Source organism: Pyxicephalus adspersus, chromosome 5 (assembly GCF_032062135.1).
Source record: "Pyxicephalus adspersus chromosome 5, UCB_Pads_2.0, whole genome shotgun sequence".
In the NCBI taxonomy this organism is placed as follows: Eukaryota; Metazoa; Chordata; class Amphibia; order Anura; family Pyxicephalidae; genus Pyxicephalus; species Pyxicephalus adspersus.
The window spans coordinates 62,185,639-62,205,494 of NC_092862.1; the positions used below are offsets into that span (position 1 = coordinate 62,185,639).

General features: G+C 36.1%; 1 protein-coding gene across 7 annotated transcripts in view; it reads left to right on the forward strand.

Annotated features, from left to right (window-relative positions):
- Nucleotides 1–16,993, forward strand: part of PHACTR1 (phosphatase and actin regulator 1) — a 182,210-nt gene extending 165,217 nt beyond the window's left edge. For all 7 annotated transcript variants that reach the window (XM_072411703.1, XM_072411702.1, XM_072411707.1 and 4 more), the window contains 5 exons: nucleotides 2,401–2,456; nucleotides 4,279–4,340; nucleotides 5,274–5,414; nucleotides 8,531–8,607; nucleotides 15,868–16,993. In XM_072411703.1, coding sequence (XP_072267804.1) covers nucleotides 2,401–2,456; nucleotides 4,279–4,340; nucleotides 5,274–5,414; nucleotides 8,531–8,607; nucleotides 15,868–15,883 — 352 coding nt within the window. In that variant the 3' untranslated portion in view covers nucleotides 15,884–16,993. The remainder of the gene's footprint in view (nucleotides 1–2,400; nucleotides 2,457–4,278; nucleotides 4,341–5,273; nucleotides 5,415–8,530; nucleotides 8,608–15,867) is intronic.
- Nucleotides 16,994–19,856: the final 2,863 nt, after the last annotated feature.

Genomic DNA, 19,856 nt, shown 5'->3' on the forward strand with positions numbered 1-19,856 from the left:
GCAATGGAATTTTTATAGGATTGCTAGGATTTTTTTGCTAGAGGTTTCATTGTTGACTTGCCTTTTGACAGTGCAATCTCTAGAGCCATATTCTTCATCCATTCTTTACTACTTGAGTCAATGGCTAAGTATAAACACTCAACTACTGGTTTTGGGACACAATACCCTTATATGTATGGTCTGGGTCAGTGACCTCTGAAGTAGTGTGGGTTCAGATTACCGCCTTAGAACTTTCATATTCAGACAGTCATCAATGTCAGTATCTACGGGGTCAGTGCCCAAAGGATTCCTTTAAATGGTCCTTTTAGTTTGGATGTGAACATAGAATCATAGAAGTGTGAGGTTTGACACTGACCTGGAACAAATACGGAGGTTAGACTCTTTACTGGATGCATGTTTGGTCCCAAAGATTTATTATATCCTTCTTTTGGACTTCAGCCCCTTTGCATTTCTTTTTCTTTCAAATGTAAAATTTCAAGTGTATAGACCTGAATAAATAAATGCTCTACTACCAAATGTGTTTATATTGTACAAATTGTTATATCCAACCTCCAAAGTATTGTTATACTGTTGTTATGCTTTTTTATTATTTGGGTTGGTTGACAAAAGAAGTGTAGTGTGTTTCCAAAGTGAGCATGCTCTAGAAAATCAACCCATTGTTTAATAGGAGTTTAACAGTCTCCTGTTTCAGGCTTATTTAGCTATGGCCTGATAAAGTTGAGAAATGCTCATCCACAAATACTTCCTTCAACTTTCTTATGTGTTGGGCAACCTAAATATCAAGTTTTGTTCACAAAAGAAGTTGCAGTTTTTGTCTTAAATTGTAATGGTATATTATTGGTCCATTTTTAAACTTTAATTTTTCTTTTTAATAAAGTTTTTTAAAACAAAAAAGATGAAATATACAGAAATTATGAAATAAACAAAAAAATGCAGGAATACAAGTTGTGTACATACAAATTTGGTACCTAAATACAGAATGAAAAGGTAATCATTAACATAAGATCCAATACAACAAACAATGCAGTGCCTTATTGAGGGTCCTGCAAAGGTAACCAAAAGAAGGAAAGTGGAGGGAGCAGTATCAGTGATCATTTTAAACTCAAGTTTAAGTTTGTACTTCTGTGTGGAGGTAGCCCACATTTTACAATCTTACATTAATGCTAAGTTAGTGACATGCCAACATACCTTCACTGTACACAACATTCTTGTGTTTTAATTGAAGTACACTCACCTCTTCTCGATCCAGTAACCAACCACAAACATTGTACTCTGTGTTTTTGATCATTGAGCCCTCTTGACTGACTGGGTCAGAATTGCAAAACACCCTGCATATACACAAGACTCCTTTATTTCTGGCAATGAATTGTGCCAAAAATGTACTTTAAACTATGTACATTGCTCAGTTTATGTTTCAAAGAAGACAGGCAAGTGAGTTTATTTTATTGTAGACATTTGCATGTTCACAGTTTTATTATTTTATTATTTTTGAATATTATTAGTGAAGTTCTGCTTTAAAAGCTGTGCAATAGGATTGCAGTAAAACTGAGAAACTGACATTTAAAAAGAATTCTTTACTTTTATTAGTGGGTGTAGTAAAAATTCACTTTGAACAGAATACCTAATCATGTGCTATAAAATAAAAAAAGCAGGATTTTTGTTTCATCAGTCTGCAGAGCTTACCTTATTTAGTAAACTAAATTAAGTATTTGTTAAAAGAGATAATTACATTTGCTAAATGAAAAACCTATATTTCTATTAGTAAGTTATCCCAGTTGTATCCTTTAACATGCTTATAGATGTAGATCACCAACAATAACATTCCACATTTGAGATAAAACTTCTGGTGACCTTTGTTAAAATTTTTACAGTGGTCTCACAACCCTGAACTTTTTATATATTGGATCAGTTGGACAAGCATTGACGGACATGACAAAGCTTTCCATCTTCTACTGTTCACCTGCCTAAATGCATACACCTAAAAAAAAAAATTAATAAACGCAACGCAATTAAATAGGAATTTTTATTATTAGGAGTTAGGTGATTATCAGATCATACAGTAAAGGTTCACGTAGGGTTCACATACTATTTCTCATGACTCACTATTCACTATTCCAGTTAATCATACAGTGAAATTTTTCATTTCTGGATGTTTGTAACAAAAAGGAAATGGTGAAAGGCAGTGTGTTCACACATCACTTGTGGTTTAAATCAAAATGACCTAATAACCTGTGCAAATTTCTTCTTCGTCTGATAATGTTAACTTGTACATTGTAATGCCACTTCCTGTCTGCAAGTTATTTTCTTACAGTAAACTTCAGAAAAGTATTACAATGCAAGCATTACACGACTTTAATCAGCAGGAAAAATGGTTCAAAAGATTTCTACTTTTTTTCGTAGGCGATTGAGCCAAAGGCCCACAGCCGAAGAGTTGGAACAAAGAAATATTTTGAAACGTAAGTTTTGTATCACTTTGTGTGTTTACTGTATGGACATTGTTTTCTATTTTTCTATGATCAGTGCATGCAGGTATCTATTACGTTTTATGGTGATCATAGGTGTTTGCAGGCACCATATTGCCATCCCGGTATGCTGTATCCATTTATCACTAAACTGTCAATGTCAACTGTCATAAACACTGTGAGACATTTTTAGTTTTTGTAATTGACAGTTGTATGTGTTGACAAGGTAAAGCGTCCCTTGTTCCCTTCCAGCAGTAACTCTGCATCCTTCCAGAATGAGAATGTGCATTTTAACAACTAAGCTGCTAAGAGTTAAGAACGTCTGTGGTTTTGCTGTCCATTTATGGAGAAATTGCTCCATAAAACCTGCGACTATCATCTTACTATCTTGAATTTATATAGCACCAAATTTTTACAGTCGATAGTCATGTCACTAACTGTCCCTACCATTGTTATAGTTAATAGTGTATGGGTATTTTTTCTTGAGCTCTGCATCACTACAATACCTACCTGTGATTTCTGTTAGGTCAAAAGATGTTACATGGTAAGGGACACAGGCATCTAACACTCTTTGTAAAATATTTCCAGAGGCTACATTGCTGGAACAGAGGGGTTGCAGGAGAGACAGTGCATACAAGCTAAGAATACTAACTCTTCTGTTAAAAGTTAACAGAAATGTGAACTAAAGAAAGAACAGATATGAGAGTTCACTTTAAGCATTAGGTTCAGTGGTTATCCTGGAGTTTCTACATGGTAGTTCATACGTTTCTGAGCTGTTTAGAGTACTAAAAGTGCAGTCACAAGGCTTAGCAGTTTCAAATATGGTGATCAGTAATTTGTCCTACTTGGAGCATGTAAATATTCAAAACAATGACATTCTCATATCTTTTTTTAAAATATTGAATATTTGTTTATAAAGTCCCTTCAGGTATGGGTGGCATTAGCCCACGTTAATTAACGTTATCTTGTTATAAGGCTTTTAATCATTTTTGAAGCACTGTGATGCACTTTAATGCATACCTGTCCTTTATTTTTTACCCAGCTTAATGAACCCAATGCAACCTTGTAACCTGGCAATCCAGCACAATATAACAATTGTGTCAGCTTTTTTCTAATTTTTCTGCTACTGAGAAACAAAGGACGTTAAAGAAATTTTCAAATTGACCTGTTTTTTAACCTCCCTAGAGGTAACCCCGAGTGTGACTCGGGGTAGAAAAAAGTTGCTGAAAGTGGTAACCCCAAGTCACACTCAGGGTAGGTAATCCTATGGGACATAATAGTAAATAGAGCCTTACCTGATCCGCCGGCATCCCGCGTCGTACATCGCTGCGATCTCTGTCTTATTCTCTCTTCTTCCAGCCGGTTTCTGCATCTGAAGAGTCACCGGGGAGTTCCCGGTGACGTCGGTGCGTGTGTACGTTGCCGGCGGGGGCGGGAAATTCAAAATCCATTTGTATTGCATTCAATACAAAATAACTGTATTGAATGCAATACATTTGGATTTAAATGTGTAAAAGCAGTACCTTGTTTTCAAGAACATTTATTTTACAGTATATTTATTAGTATGAGTATATTAGGTACTTAAAAAAAATTTTTTTTTTTTTATATATATAGATTTTTTTAATTTATATAATTTATTATTTTGACATGATTTTGTGTTTCAAACTTTATTATACTCATACTATTATATTATACTGTAAAATAAATTTTCATGAAAAACAATGTACCGCTTTTAAACATATAAAACTTGGAAAGAAATGAACCACTAGGGAGGTTAAAAACTTCACTGACTTTCTCAATATTTACAAATTTACAGCTCGTAATGAACAAGAAGAGCAGGAAGAAAAACGAGAGATAAAGAGGAGGCTAACACGCAAGGTAGGATTATACGTTTGTCCACTATCTAAAATTTATGAACTCTTAGCAAATGTTTAAGTTTAAAATCTAATGTTTTTTAAACAATTGGCAGAATAGAATTTGGCTTGCTTAGATTAGTGGAGCAACTCCTGGTAGCTGGGAGCTTCCCAGCTGCTCAACCATTCTCACAGCTGCATTGGTTCTTAAAGAACCAGTGTTTGAACAGGGGTTCAAGATGTAAGACTGAAGTATAAATGTCCTATGTATATAATTTCATAATACAATGCTTAATTAATTAAAAAAAACAAAGTTACTGTGTGTCAGCTAGTTTGGTAGGCCCTTGGTGTTGCAAGGGCAAACAACTAACAAGACATACGCTAAAAGGTTATAATAGTTACACTGTTCCAGCAAGCTCTTCTATTGTACAACTCAGGTTAGTATTACAAACATCTGTCTATTACTTCAAGATAATTGTATGTATAATTTAATTTTCCAGCATTTAGGCCCTAAGTGTAGCACCTGGTGTTTTATGACAGGAAGACTTCAATACATCTCTATGTTGTGGAATATAGCCAAGTCAATGTTACATGAGACAGATACCAATTATGTCAAGCCATTTGTTAACAATATATTATTTTTAGAATATATACCGCCACTATACGAAAGAAATAGAAATATATAGATCCTTTTAAATTATGTAGGTTGATTGTATCTAACATTTTTAGGACAATTTTGTGTACTGAAAGGATGACGGATGAAGCTGAAACTGAGGTGTAATACATATCTCTGCTATGAGACTTGTTAGTAATGCACACAAGGCAGGTGCCAAGTTACCTAAATAAATAATAAAGAGAATACCCATGCTGTATCTAGCATCAGACTCCAGCTCCTGTCTGAAATGTATGTGACATTGATCCGTTTAAAAATATATTTTCTTTATTTTGACATCTACAGCTAAGTCAGAGGCCAACAGTGGAGGAGTTACGTGAGAAAAAGATCCTGATACGTTTCAGTGATTATGTGGAGGTAGCAGATGCACAAGATTACGACAGGAGGGCGGATAAGCCATGGACACGTCTCACAGCCGCTGACAAAGTTTGTAACTTTAGCAAATTCATTATTATGGGTTAACAAAGTTTATGTTCCTCAAGTAACAGAGTATTGCCATGGAAATTGCAGGGAAATACTCAGCACTGTAGGCTCTTGAAATGTAAATCTGCCAGCCAGTTCATTAACAAAGACACTTTTTTGTGCTCTCTTGGGGTTTTTGATTTACATACATCTTCCTAATGTTTATCCACACATGCCAATTTATATATCATACGGGCTCCCACTTTTATTTTAAAAAACATTTTAGTATATTTTTTAAAATTAAACTTTCATTAAAAGAATACCTGCTGACCCTGGTCTCCCTGTTCAGGTGTTTCCTGTTATGGGGTGATAACCACCCTGCCATATGTTCACCGTGGTGATAACTAAGTAGTGTAGCTGATGCACATTTGTCATGATGAGGAAGCTAGTCCATAGAAAAGATGTACAGCAAACACTGGATTGAATTCATGTTGACAGAAAGTGCCTAAGGGAAGCAGTAGAAATGCAACATCACTGAGATATAGAAAGGATAAAACATTGATGAAAACAACATTTTTGTTATTAGTGCTTTAGCTGAATAAATGTCATCTAGTTAGGGTTTATTTGTATTTAAGCCGAAATGAATATGTCCTGTGAATGTGAACCATCGATGGGATTTCAACTTGAAATTAGTTAAATCCACGTATTTTACTGTAGGAAAATAGAATATTGGTGATAAGTTATCAAGTAGTTAGGACAGCTCCTGGGATTAAAAAAAAAGGAGTTAGTGGAAATTAAGCACTGAGATAGCATTAGAATTCCAATCATTATCCCTGACATACAGATAATTATGAAATCTATAAGAATGAGCTTCTTATATCTTGGTATACTTATGCCTTTACAGGTAGTCCCCGGGTTACATATGAGATAGGGACTGTAGGTTTGTTCTTATGTTGAATTTTTATGTAAGTCGGAACAGGTACATAATTGTATTAAATGCAATTAGGACAGATGTTTGTCTCAACATTTTATTAGACAGCATAGTGTCAGGTACTGTATAAAATCCTCACTGTGAATTAATCACAAACAAAGCTAAAAAAAAACTTTATGGAGCCTAGACCTTTAATAATTTCTGGAGCAATCTGTGCTTTGATATGCAAAACGAAACAATTTCAGAGTTTGTCCTGGTCATTAAAGAGTTACAAGAGGCTGTAGAAAGCTCAGTCCTTAACCTCCTGGGCGTTACAATGATGTCTAGATTTCTGTACCAAAAGCGGTACACGTTTTTCATGAAATTTTTTTTTTTAAATTGTAGACCTGTAACTTACAGAAATATGTCCGAACAGGGTTCTAGTAGATATCATGAATATAAAAAATGTTTGAAACACACAATCATGTAAAAAAAAAATTACTTTTAATAAAATATATAAAACACACAAAAATCAGCTTAAACAAGAATACATAAATAAATGAAAAATACTGAAAATGCGATAATTTGGTATACTGTATAGTAATATATTTTTCTAAAACACCTCCCTAGTGTCCGTCACATATAGACAAAACCACATAAATATATTTTGTATTATTTTGTATTGGATTGGATACAGGACTTTGTATTGAATCCAATACAAAATATTTGAATTTCCCGCTACGACCCCAATCGATGGGCGCATGCACGGACATCATCAGGAATCGCCGAGGGACGCGTACGCGAACGCCGGGTATTCTAATTCTTTCCAAACTTCCATTCAAAAAGTGGTAATTTTTTTGCATGGAAATTTATTTTAGATTGTAGGCTATAATTCACCGAATTACTCAATAATTACTTATAATTCACCGAATTACCGCATAACTCACCGAAATATGTCCAAAATTTTATAAATTTAATAATAAATTTTTTTTTATAAAACATAAAAAAAAAAAATCTTCAAAAAAAAGTTAAAAAAAAAAAAATAGTGTATAATGTAATTTGATTGTACAGTAGCTTATATAATATGTATATAATACAATTATATATATATTATATAAGGATTTCTTTGTATTGGACTCAATACAGCTTTTTTGTATTGAGTTCAATGCAAAAGATTTTGAATTTCCCGCCCCGCCTCCCGCCCCCACCGAAGCATGCAGCGACGTCACCGGGAAACCCCGGTGATCTTCACTGCACTCCCTGGATGAAGAAAGAAGACGTGTCCAGAGGAGCTGCGGGGAGAAGGTAAGTATTTTTTTTTTTAACGATCAACGCTGGAACAGAACGAATCATCGCAGCGGGGACCAGGTAAGTGAGGGGATTTAAATAGTGAGAAAAGTTCGGGTTTATCGATTTTTGCAAAATTGATAAACCCGAACCAAGGTCGGGTTTAACAGTCGGGTGGTTAAGATCACGCACAACCTCAGCTGTGTTTACCAAAAGATTTCTTCTGCAAGAAATGCAAACCACCCCTTCCCCGTCAAGCTTTTGTCCAGCACAGAACAAGCAGGGAAGCCTCGTTCGTATCTAGGAAGCGTCCGTATGTCGGATGTCCTTAACCCGGGGACTACCTGTATTTAAGTCTTTTGCAGTCACTATTGACTGCCTATTTTATAATCTAGTCCTAAAAGTCTGCATTTCATATGTCATGATATATGATGTATTTTCATATGTATGATGGACATATTATTCATTTGAAACCATAGCTTCTGGCATCGATTGAGCCTGGCACCTGTGAAATGGCAGGTATGCCTCAGGGGATTTAAATAAAAACTTGAGTAACAAATAGGGTAAACTTAATGTCACAATATTTTGTTCAATTTAGTAATATGATGACAATTTCTATTATAACAATGTCTAAAGATTAACCTTTTTTTTTTTCCTTATAGACCAGACCATTTTCTTCATTTCCACTACAGGCTTTTTTTATTTGGTGATAACTTTACTTAGGATAGTATAGTAATACATAAGTGGTTTTATGGTAAAAAAAAAAGTAAACATTTTATTATAAATTTTTGTCCCATTTAAACAAAAGTGTTTTTGTTACAAAACATGACAAAGTTATATTTACTTTTACTTCTACTTACCTGCATAAGTTAGTCGGTATTTCTTTTTAATAGAAATCTGATGAAAATTGGATAAATCAACATTTTCTTTTTTGTCATTGCAGGCAGCCATACGAAAAGAGTTGAATGAATTTAAAAGTACAGAAATGGAGGTTCATGAATTAAGTAGACATTTAACAAGGTTTGTACTTTATTTCATTGATGTACCTTGGTGAAATTTTTAGTAAAATAATGGGCCAGATATAATAAAGTTCTTTAAAGCTGGAGAAGAACCACATTCATCAGTAAACCTGGGTGATTCCACTAACCTGGAATTGATTTATTAAAGTTCCTATTTGTTAGCAAATGTTTTCAATCCAGGACCAAAACCATTTCAGGTTTGCTCGATCACCCAGCTTCACTGATAAAAGTGTATCCTCTCCAGCCTTGGAAAACAATCAGGCCCAATGACAGGAATAGTCATTCTGTTTGTTGTAGTAAATTGTTCATCACAGGTCACAGATATTAAAATAATTTAGTTTACCCTTCTTTCTTTGATCCTCTCTTGTTGTGATGTGGCTTGTTGCATTTTCCATAATCAATAGTTATAATTTGTACTAACCTGTGTAATTCAGTCATCTTAATCAAATACCTTTTGGCATGTGTCAAGGGAGGATCCCGGAGCAAGATGACATATATTAAAGATTGTGAAACCACCCTGATCTAATTGTTTAATACAATCCCATGCTGACTAAGGGTCTGTGATGAGTCTTAACATGGCATTATTTGTGGGTGACAGCATGTGTTAAGGACCCCCACCCCAGTTGAGGCATGATTGCTCTAAACTGGCAATGTGACATCATCTGCACATAGTGCTTTTACAAATGCCAGCAGCTGGCGAGTAAGTTACTTGTGTGACAAATGCTGAGGTATGTTCCTGACACTGTCATCTAAGCTGAGGAAGCTACTTTCATGAAGAACCAATGTCTTCAACATTACCAAATAATTCTGGTTAAATGTCATTTTTACTATCTATTGTATTTTAGGAATATTTATCTGCATAAATATGAAAATTATATCCCCTATCAATGCATATAGATATTCAATTAAAGAAGGTTCATGCACAATTAATAGCTAGTCACTGAAACAGTTTAATTAAGAAAACAAGGCAAAACAACCAATAAAAAAAACAACAGATCCCCGCTTGTGGCTATCGAAGCATTAGCCACACGAGAACCATTATTGTTTATGTCTGGATTCCCTTCATTATTCTCAGTTCTTCAATTATTGGCATATGCAATAAACTTTCTTTGAAAGTTAGAATTAAGTTTCTGATACGGTAAAAAGAGAGAGGCAACTTAGGTGGTTCCCCGCAGTCTATTGTTCTTTCTTAAACAGTCCATAATTTTCATGATTGTGGTGGAAAAGTCCAATATTATAGATTTAAAAGATTTATGCCCAAGCAATCCATCAATCAAGCCCATCAAAGGCATGGGCACTCTGTGCCTTTTTTTGAAGTATTTCTTGATTGCAGACACTCAGAGCTGTACGTTGGTAGGCCTTGGAATCCGTCTGTCTCCTAAAGGATACTTAGGGCACATGCATTAAAATCAGCACATGTCACATCCAGGAGAAGCCTTTGTCAGGCCTATTGGGCATTTCAGAAACTTATGTCAATAATATTTTGAGAATTATTGTTGTAAATGATAAAAAATACTAAGACATAAGACAGAGACCTGTCACATTGATTATACTGTATTATCTATATATCTATATTACCAGATACACTACCTGTAGCCATCACCACATCATTAGACTTACACACCTTTCATCAGTCTGGCAGTATGCCTGCCAATCCCTTTGCATGCCTTCTGCTGTGCATCCTCCCCATCTGTGCTGTATCAGCAATACTGACAGTGTACCGGAATATGTGTCTAGCTTGGCCGGATCCCGAGCTGGGGATTGGCCATTACCTTGTGAAGCAGACACCTTACAAGAATTTGCGTTTAGCCTGGCAGAGTCCCGGGCTAGGGACTGAATATTACCGTGTGCTGCAGACCGCAATAGTGCACATACTTCAAGGCTTCGGCACTCAGGTACACTGAATTCCCCTGTTTCCCTGGGAGAGGCCACATTGATAGGCAATTGCAGGGAAGCAAAACAAGTTTATCCAGCAGCAGACATGGAAGCAAATCCAGAAAAGTGTGTCTCAGGAAGATGTCCTCAGTGGAGGCTAGCCTCAGGCAATGGTAGCCTAAGTACAATGGTACTGATTTATATCACTCACTATTCACTAAGGTCTCACCAGTCTAAGTATATCTGTACTCATAAACAAGTCTGATCCGTTTAACTCAGTTTCTTTAACCAATATGGCATATAATAGAACTGCATTGGGAAGTTGCTCATAAACAATATTCAAACAATCAATAAAAGTGTGAAGAACTGAAACACTCATTATGACAAATTGGTAATATTTTACTATTGTGGGCTAACTCTAATTACAGGTATTTTTTACAGGGAAATCTTCTTAGATAATGAAAGAGAAAAAAAAATATTATCAATATCAGGTGTGAATAAAGTGAGGGGACCTTCTCAGATTATGGGAAAATATTATTAATATTAAGTACACCTATCCCCCCCCCTTGAGTAACTTCCAGTAAACACACCTCCCCCTTTGAGTAAATCCCAGACAAAGGAATATGGATCAGATATAAAAAAAGATAATAGAACTGTGTGCTTTTGTCAGAGACATTCTGACAAAACAACAATAGGGTAAAAATTCCAAAACTTTAGCACACAGGAAAAAAAAGGTAATACAGATTTAATACTTCCTTAACTTCATTTCCTTTCTTAACCCATTTAATTTTTATTGTCAAGGAGCATTGAATCTATATTTTTAACCAAAAATTAAATGTCTGCCTTTTAAAAACAAACAATAAAAAAAAAGTTCTGGGAAAGAATGGCCTTCCTTTTAAATGGTCCTTTCCAAAAGGCAGTTTCTCTAAAAGACTAGTGATTTGTATGTTAATGAATCACTTAACAATGTGAAAGTCAGGCCCAAAAAGGAAAAAGAAAACAAAAGAATACAGCTACCAAAAAATTTTTGAATTGTTTTCCAACCTGACTGCAATTATACAATTGGAGTCTTCTCCTTAAAACACACCAAAAATTAAAATGAAATAAAATGTTAATATTAAAATAATATTAATTGATATTAATCACCAGTATTTATATAATACCAACATAATATACAGTGCTGTGCATTAAGTAGCACTGTACATAAAATAGAGCAAAGCCAAGTACTGTGTGTTTTAGGGTCCTCTAGTTTTACCTGTCCGGGTCATACCGAGATTCCATCGTTGATCAGTATTTTTCCTAAAATACAAAACTTCCAAGTTCATTAATAACATTGCACTCTCTGTGGGAGGTTCCCAGCAGCTTGGTCGCTTATTCCTGACCCTCTACAATTCATAGTTTTCCTGTACTCTGTTTAAAAGCTCTGAACTCTTCTAGGAAACTATTTAGTTGAGTTTTCATTTGGTCATTCTCAGCCTGTAAAAAATTATGTTGTGCCTTTGAATTTTTGAGAGAGACCCCTGGCCTATGCTTATGAGGATGTCCCCAACGTGGTGAATACACCTCAGTATCCCGTCTGTATGTTTTAAATGGACCTTGGTTTATCCTCTTTTCAGTACCAAGGGACAAACAAAATCTGCCAATATGGCCAAATAGTCCACAAGCATAGCATCTTATCTTGTGAAAGGCATTAACACATTTACTTACCCCTGACACAGGTTTAGGCTGAGGACCTGGAATTTTCAGGGCCTTTGATGACTGCTTACAATACAAAGGACCTTCCCTACAAACACTGGATGAGGTCACTGTCCTACTATACAAACAAGGCACACCAGTTTCATTTGCATGTGGGGGTTGTACAACTCTCTCTTTAATCTGGTGCTGTTTGTATGAGTGGATGGCCTGGAACGATCTATGTAGTATGCCTCTTATTTCCTCATAAGTTTGTTTCTTGGGATCTATTAGGCATTCACATTTTTCACGAATTACAGGATGGGCATTCTGGATGAGAAGACTCTTATATTCTGCATCTTCTCGGGTGGCCTTAGAGTTATTAGTGTCATAGGCTGCCCATAATCTATTGGCATACACCAGAGGGTTCTCTTCATTCTGTTGTTGAATTTGGTTTGCTACCAATAATCCTACGGCTGTGGGGTTAATCACGTTTTTCAACTCCTCTACAGTTTGCCGATAACTCCCTTTGCCCTCCTTAATGAGATCTGGCAAAGCATTCCAGGTGTGGGGATCAATGGTTAAATGCAATACCTTCACCTGGTCACTAGGATTCCTAACTCCCAAAAGCGCACACCTCTGTTGTACATTCATGGCATGGGACGTAATATGCTCCTGTGCTTTAATTTTTCCAATGACCTCTGCCACCCTCATGAGTGTTTTTAAAGGCTGAGTGGGGTACTCCCTAGAGTTCACTTCTTTCCCTTCCTCATCAAACCTCAAAAATGTTTTATCCTCCTCAGGAGAGAAGAAATAATCGGGCTCTGCACTGGATGGGCGGGGTAGTTGCCTCTGTGGCTAAGAGGTTTTGATCTCCACTAGGATCCTGGTCTATCACCAGCATGCCATCTCTATTTTCCTGTTGGACTGCTATTTCTCCCATGGCAACAGGAAAAGGAGCATTTGGATTGAGGGATTCATCCTCCCAATATTTTTTATAACCTTCCTCTTCCCCTAATTCATATGCACACGTTGGGGCTAAGGCTACGTGTGCTCTAAATAATTCACATTGAGCATATCTATAATTTTTAACTTGCTCTTCATGAGAATATTTGATCATCTCATTTAAGGTGGAAGTCTTATTTAATTGGTGAAGTAAATCTTGGTTGGCTGTTTCCGTTTTTACTATTTTCTCTTCAGACCTTTGTACCAGGTCTTCTAATGTATTAATTCTGGCACTCATGGCTATGCTGGCTTCATACATACCTGCCATTGCTAGGCTTTTTAACTTTTTATTATTTTTACAGGTTTTAGTTCGCTGGTCAAATAGTTCCTGCCCATATGCCCATGGAGACTCTTTAAATTTCGCATTTGAAGCAAAATTCATGCTTTTATGCCTAAGAGTGTAAGCTGATACAAACCTTCCCAAACTGGATAAGGATGCCATTTCCAACAGGCCTGTACCTGAAATTTGTAAACTTAGTATATTCTAAAACTTGTTGGATAACTAGTAACACATATTAAAGTATGAGGTGACCACTTAAATAAACTTTAAACTAAAACCCAAAATGTAAATAAAAATCAAGAATGAAAAGAGGAATGCTAGATAAAGTTATGCCACACTAGGCTAACACCTTTTGAAGAACAAAGACCTGATAGAACAAAGCGTCCTTCTCTTCATAAATAGTCAATACACAGACACTAGTCAGAACAATGGTCAGCTTTACAGTAAATAGTTAACAATGGAGAGTGATATCAAGGATCACACCTCCGCTGGGAACAAAAGGGCTACAGCTACAATTATTCAAGCCTAAACAGAGTAATAAAACTTAACCCTGCTGACCATGAAACAAAAATCATAAAATGCAATGGCTATCCGAACCACGCTCAAATTAATTTAGAAACAATTTAGAATGCTTTTGTCCAAAACAAGAACCAAAGTATAACTTTATGTACTTTAGTACAGCAATCAGACTTATTAATACCTGAATTCACCAACTAATATGAACATTAACATCCACTTATCTATGAAAACCGCACACAATAGCTCACAGATTCACAATCCAACTTCTTATTCAACTTGCTTTGTAACAACAAACTTCAGTGAGGGGTTCCTAAACAATACCTTATTCCTACTAACATCTTCAACAGTTCCTACTGAGAATATATCCCAGTTAATAATCCCAAGTGTATCCTCCCCTGCTAATTTAAACTGGTTTATTAGAGGTACATCCATTACACTTTTATTTTGGGATTTCTATACATACATATAAAAAGTATTGCACATACAGCAAATACTCAAGCCTGCAGTAATGTATGGCCTCTTACCAATACCCACGCAGCATACAATATCAAATACAATATCACTGTGGTCTCAACTTGTCTGAATGGCTGACTCAGCCTGTATTCACTTAACTCTATTTTTACATAAAAACAAAAATAGAAGCTGTTTGAATGAACCCACTAATTTGTGTCCCGAGTCTATGGTCGTCACTATTATTTTAGGAATATTTATCTGCATAAATATGGTTTATGTTTATATCTTGTTTAATTAAGAAAACAAGGTAAAACAAAGTACACAGCAATATTGTTAGATATCTACACATAGAAACTTCAATCAATGTTACATATATATCACATGGACATAAAGTTATTAGTAGTAACCCCTGTAATAATCTAGTAACTACTTAGTACACAGTACAGTATTTATAAAATAGCAAAGTAATGCAGTAATACTATAAACACCCATAGGAATACAATCAGGAATATCTTATAGCTACCTGCTAAGAGGTTAATGGGTACCCCAGGAGCCTACTTCCTTCCGAAGAGGACCCCATACCAGCTTACCTAAGTCCTCAGGAGACAAAGAGCAAGCAAGCAAGGGCAAGAGAGAAGAGCTCAAATCTCTCAGTTCCCATTTTTATACAGTTAATTACCATTAGGTATCCTTGGGGCTCTTGGATTGGTTAGTGGGTGTGTTCTGTACGATGACCATCGGTTGACACACACCCCACTAGATTGGGATTGGTTAATGTAGTTTGATGGACCTCCCAACTAAATTTGCTATATGAATCTCCAGCTGGAATCTATGTTTAGGGGTCTATAAATGTCCATCTGGGTCATCCCCCCAGTCCCTCTGTTCAATTATGCCTCCATCTTCTGTTTACTCAGGTGGATGGATGTATTGTTCCTTGAAGGCCATATTGGTGATCTGTTTGTTATGGGAAAATAGGTCTTGTCTCCTGGCAGCTCTTGTATCACCTGTTTGTTACTTCTGTGAAGTCCTACACTTGGAGACCCCCTAGGAGGGCCCTATGGCCAGATCAAGATAACACAGGTTTCATGTTTAAACACAACATTCCTGTACTGTATTCCTGTATTGTTTCATGCTACCTAGATTCAGTCTAACTTTTAGGACGCACACATACCTATGCATACATATATATATATATATATATATATATATATATATATATATACATTTACATATTCATAAACAATCTTGAGGTGCAACATTATGCCACTTCCTTTTGGGCCATTTGGGTCAAGGACAATCAAAGGTGCACATTTATTTATTTTTTTCTGATTGAATAATATATCCTGTTTAGCACATTTGTCTTTTACACCCAAAAAAATAGAATGGCAAATTTTATATAGTAGATTTTCACAATGTACTTTAAACTAACTTTTTTTTCTTAATGTGTTCTAATTTCAGGTTTCACAGACCCTAGCATTAAAGTTCTACTTGAATACTAATTTCAAAAAGGGAACCACAAAGTGCTGGGATATTTTATTTTCTCTTATACTTCAGTGTAAATCTATGGAACTGCCTTGTTTCTTGAGAGAAGATAACTGAATTTGCATAGTCTTCATAGATGATCCCCATCTTCACTAGACCTTCTCAATGTGCAATGGAAAATGTCAGCAGAAGTGTGGATTTGTCCAGTATGTACAAAGTGAGCAGATGTTGTTCTTCAGTCAGTGCTTGGGCGTCAACATCTATGTGTCGCTTTCATTGATAGTCCACGTGAAAGGAAACGCGAGGGATCAACCTGAAAAGCAGGGGAGTCCTGTGAAGCATATGTCAAATATTCTTGATGCATTCAGCCAAATCTATATGGGCTTTGTAAGCAAAGCAGAGAGACTTGCACTACTTCTCCTCTGTAAAGCATTCCCAGTTCATGTTACACCTTCAATGCCAGAGACTAGTTGCTGTTTTTTGTTCCTGTTGTGGCAAATGGAACATGTTCCCATTCAGCAAGATATGAAAAGAAAGACATGGCCAGTAATATGTAGCTTTGCAGCTGTTGTCTGGCAACAAAATCATCACCATGTTTCATAGCCATTAAGAGAGTAATCAGGGTCAGATAATAAAATCTCACAGAGACATCAACCCATTTAAAGAAAAAAATATTTTTTGTTTCATTAATGTAAAGTGGTGTGGCCCGTCTGTCTGTGTACTTAGGTACCAAGTCTGCATATCTGGTTATGTGCGTTTTGCACAGTGCATTTCATTGTCTCATCACATACAGTTCTTTAGTTGAACGGGCTGCTCAATGTATTTTTGTTACTACAATTCTGTATCAGCAGGTGCAGTCTTGTTGATCAGTCCAGATTTTTCATTCTACATCCTACAACAATATTTTCCTAAAGACAGATATTGATGGTGTTTGTCTTTGGGATGTGGTGTCATTATATTGTGCCTGTTCTGTATTGAGTAGGGATGACCACAAAGACAGACTCAGCCATTACGCCAGGTTAGACGTTTCCATCGACTGGGCCTGTCAGTATGAACATGTTTTCTTGTAAAAGAAATAAACGAGAATATTTTTCAAAATCTACTTTTTGTTAATGCAAATATTTTTAGTCAACTACACTGCAATGATGTTATTGTAACATATATCTGGGCATTGTATGTGAATGTGGGTTAATCAGATCCATGTAGAGAAACATTTGTACTTGTAACTTGACAGGATTTCATTTTAATAGGAATGCACAAGGAAAACATGACAATACTTTATTGCTATTACATAATACGTTTGTGTATTTTGTGCTTTCTGATCTGGAATACTTTTTATAATCAGTGTTGTTGTAGCCCTGTTGCCTAGCAATCATGGTAATAACTGTTCTGCCACTATCTATGATAACAGGAAAGTTTGAATATCAGTAATTTGCTGCTGTAGGCAAGCACGTTACATAGAAAACAGTCACATAAGGAAAGTTTCATAAGGAGTAATCACTTTCCTCTTTTGTTCACTGAAGCCTTAGCGTGGATTGTTCGATATTTAATGTATGTTATAGTGCCACCTTCAGGTGTACAATGCTAGGTTCAAACCCAGCTTAAGGGGGCAACCTCTGCTGGTGGGTAAACATCTCATCTGCTTGGGGCAGATTTTTTGGGGGGTTTCTTAGAGGTTGGATCTCACCATGAAAAGAATAGTCTGCGTGCTGGAGGTGTGATATCGCCGCTAGTGCATTTTTTTTTCATCTAAATTCAAAAAGAAGCAAAGTTCCCAGGATAAGGAAGAATAAAGGATAAAGAATCAGATTGTTTACTGGGTCATTATACATATACAACCTAATGCTGCAATACACAGAAAAGTGATCATCCCCTTGTTAAAAATTATTACTGTAATACCTTTCCCATTCATGAAAACAAAAGATTTAATGTGTGTCTGAAGCCAGCAGTTTTTGTTTAGCTTTGTTTAGGGTATGTTCTATGTCTATGTTCTCCAATGCTAGAGAATACATTAGGGCCATTATCTCATCACCCAGCTTCATTCCCAGCATCTGTGAAATGCTGGGGACTTGCATATACTGTGCATAATTCAGCCAAATTACAGTATGCCCCCCATACCTTTACTGTCTATGTGGAAAATGTGAACACTTAGGACCCTATTTCTAAAACAGAACTAGATATTCCCTCAAACATTTTCTGATGGGAATCAATTACTGCCATGTAATGGGGAATGTTTCAGGGCATGTCTAATTCCCTGTTTATAAATAGAGCCCTTAGCATGCATTTTCTGGACAAAAGGTTCATTTTAGGAGGAAAAAAGAATATAGAAATCCTAAAAACAACACAATGTTTGGCACAATAAATAAAAAACAGGTCCAAATGTATCAGGTCCTCAATTTACACTAAGCAATATCGGTTATCAATGGTGGAACTTTTCAGGTACAAACTCAAATGTGTCACCTAACTATAAAAACATCAATTTCATTGTATCCAAAAGCAAAAAATTACATATAAAACCATAAATAAATATGTTCTGCAGATTGCAGTATTGCAACCTTTTTATAGGAACACAGTTGTGATCATATACATGCAAAATAGCCTTCCAAACATGTCTACATAAAAAAGATGCTCTTCAAAATGTGCATTATAATTATCCAGGGGTGACATGCAGATAACCCCCATCATAAGAGATCTGAACAATGTCAAAATACTGGACACTCCCATACCTTTTGTTCTGCAAATCTCAATCAGGTTTACAACATTTTCATGCTTCAGTAGCTGAAAAAGGTTTTTACACGTAGAGATGTGATTGGAAACTAAAAAGAGAGGGATAAAGAAAATGAAGTTAAAATGGATATCAGAGCAAACCAAATATGAAAAAAAACACTGTGCACATTGTTCTGTAGTCCAAGATGCAGCAATGGACAGACTTTTTCTATTATATAACATAATGTAGAAATTGCACTGATGTAATGTACCTAAAGACATGTAGCAATTGGGGTCTTACATTCATTGTCTGGGACAATGCACACACAAAGCCCCGATACCCAATTTTCCTTACGCGAAGGTTCCCTGTCCAACCTTGGCCAGACATTTGTACTTGGACACCTCATCACAGAATGGGAACGCCATGAAGTCAATTAGCAGGTTCGGTGCCTCTGGAAGTATGGAGGAGATTAAGGTGAAAGCAGGACAATAAGGAATTTCCAGAGTTCCTTAAAGGCAATGCTGGTCAGCTCCTTCTTCAAACACAGGTAGTCATCTGATGATGCTGTGTTACTAAACTGGCCTTTTATTCGTTTTGAAATAGCTTACATTCATTAGCATATTCTGTTTTACAACCCTGGAACAAAAGAAATTGCTTAGGACAAGTGTGAAAAACCCTCCCCCCTTCCTGTATGATCAGACTCCCTCCTTAACCTCAAAACTGTCCCTCCCTCCTATACAAACACTCCCAGAACAAACAGCCCCATACACTCAGATCCCCCTTTTACTCTTTAACTTACACTCAAATTTCAGGCCAGAACCCAATTTACACTCAAACATCACAACCCCCTTTAAAGTCTTCTACAGACCTCAGAAGAATACCACACAGAAGCCGTCTTTCACAGGGCACCACACCTTTGGGGCAGTATGGGACCCCTGTTCCCTACTAACTCAGACCCCAGATAAGATGGCCTTTTTCCAGATTACTCAAACCCCTCTACACAGTGTGGTCTAAATTTTCTTTGTATCACAATATAATCACGGAACTTTTAAGACACACTTTTAACACATTCAAAAAATATAACTTTTACTCCATACATTAAAAAACAAGTAAAACATAAATTATATTTCATTTCAAATACTACATTACATTTCAAATGTCCCTTATATCATGACTGTGAATATGCCAGTGTTGCATGAAAATGCATTTCAAAGACCAACCTTGCTTTATTTATGTGGCTAGTTCACACCTATGTTTA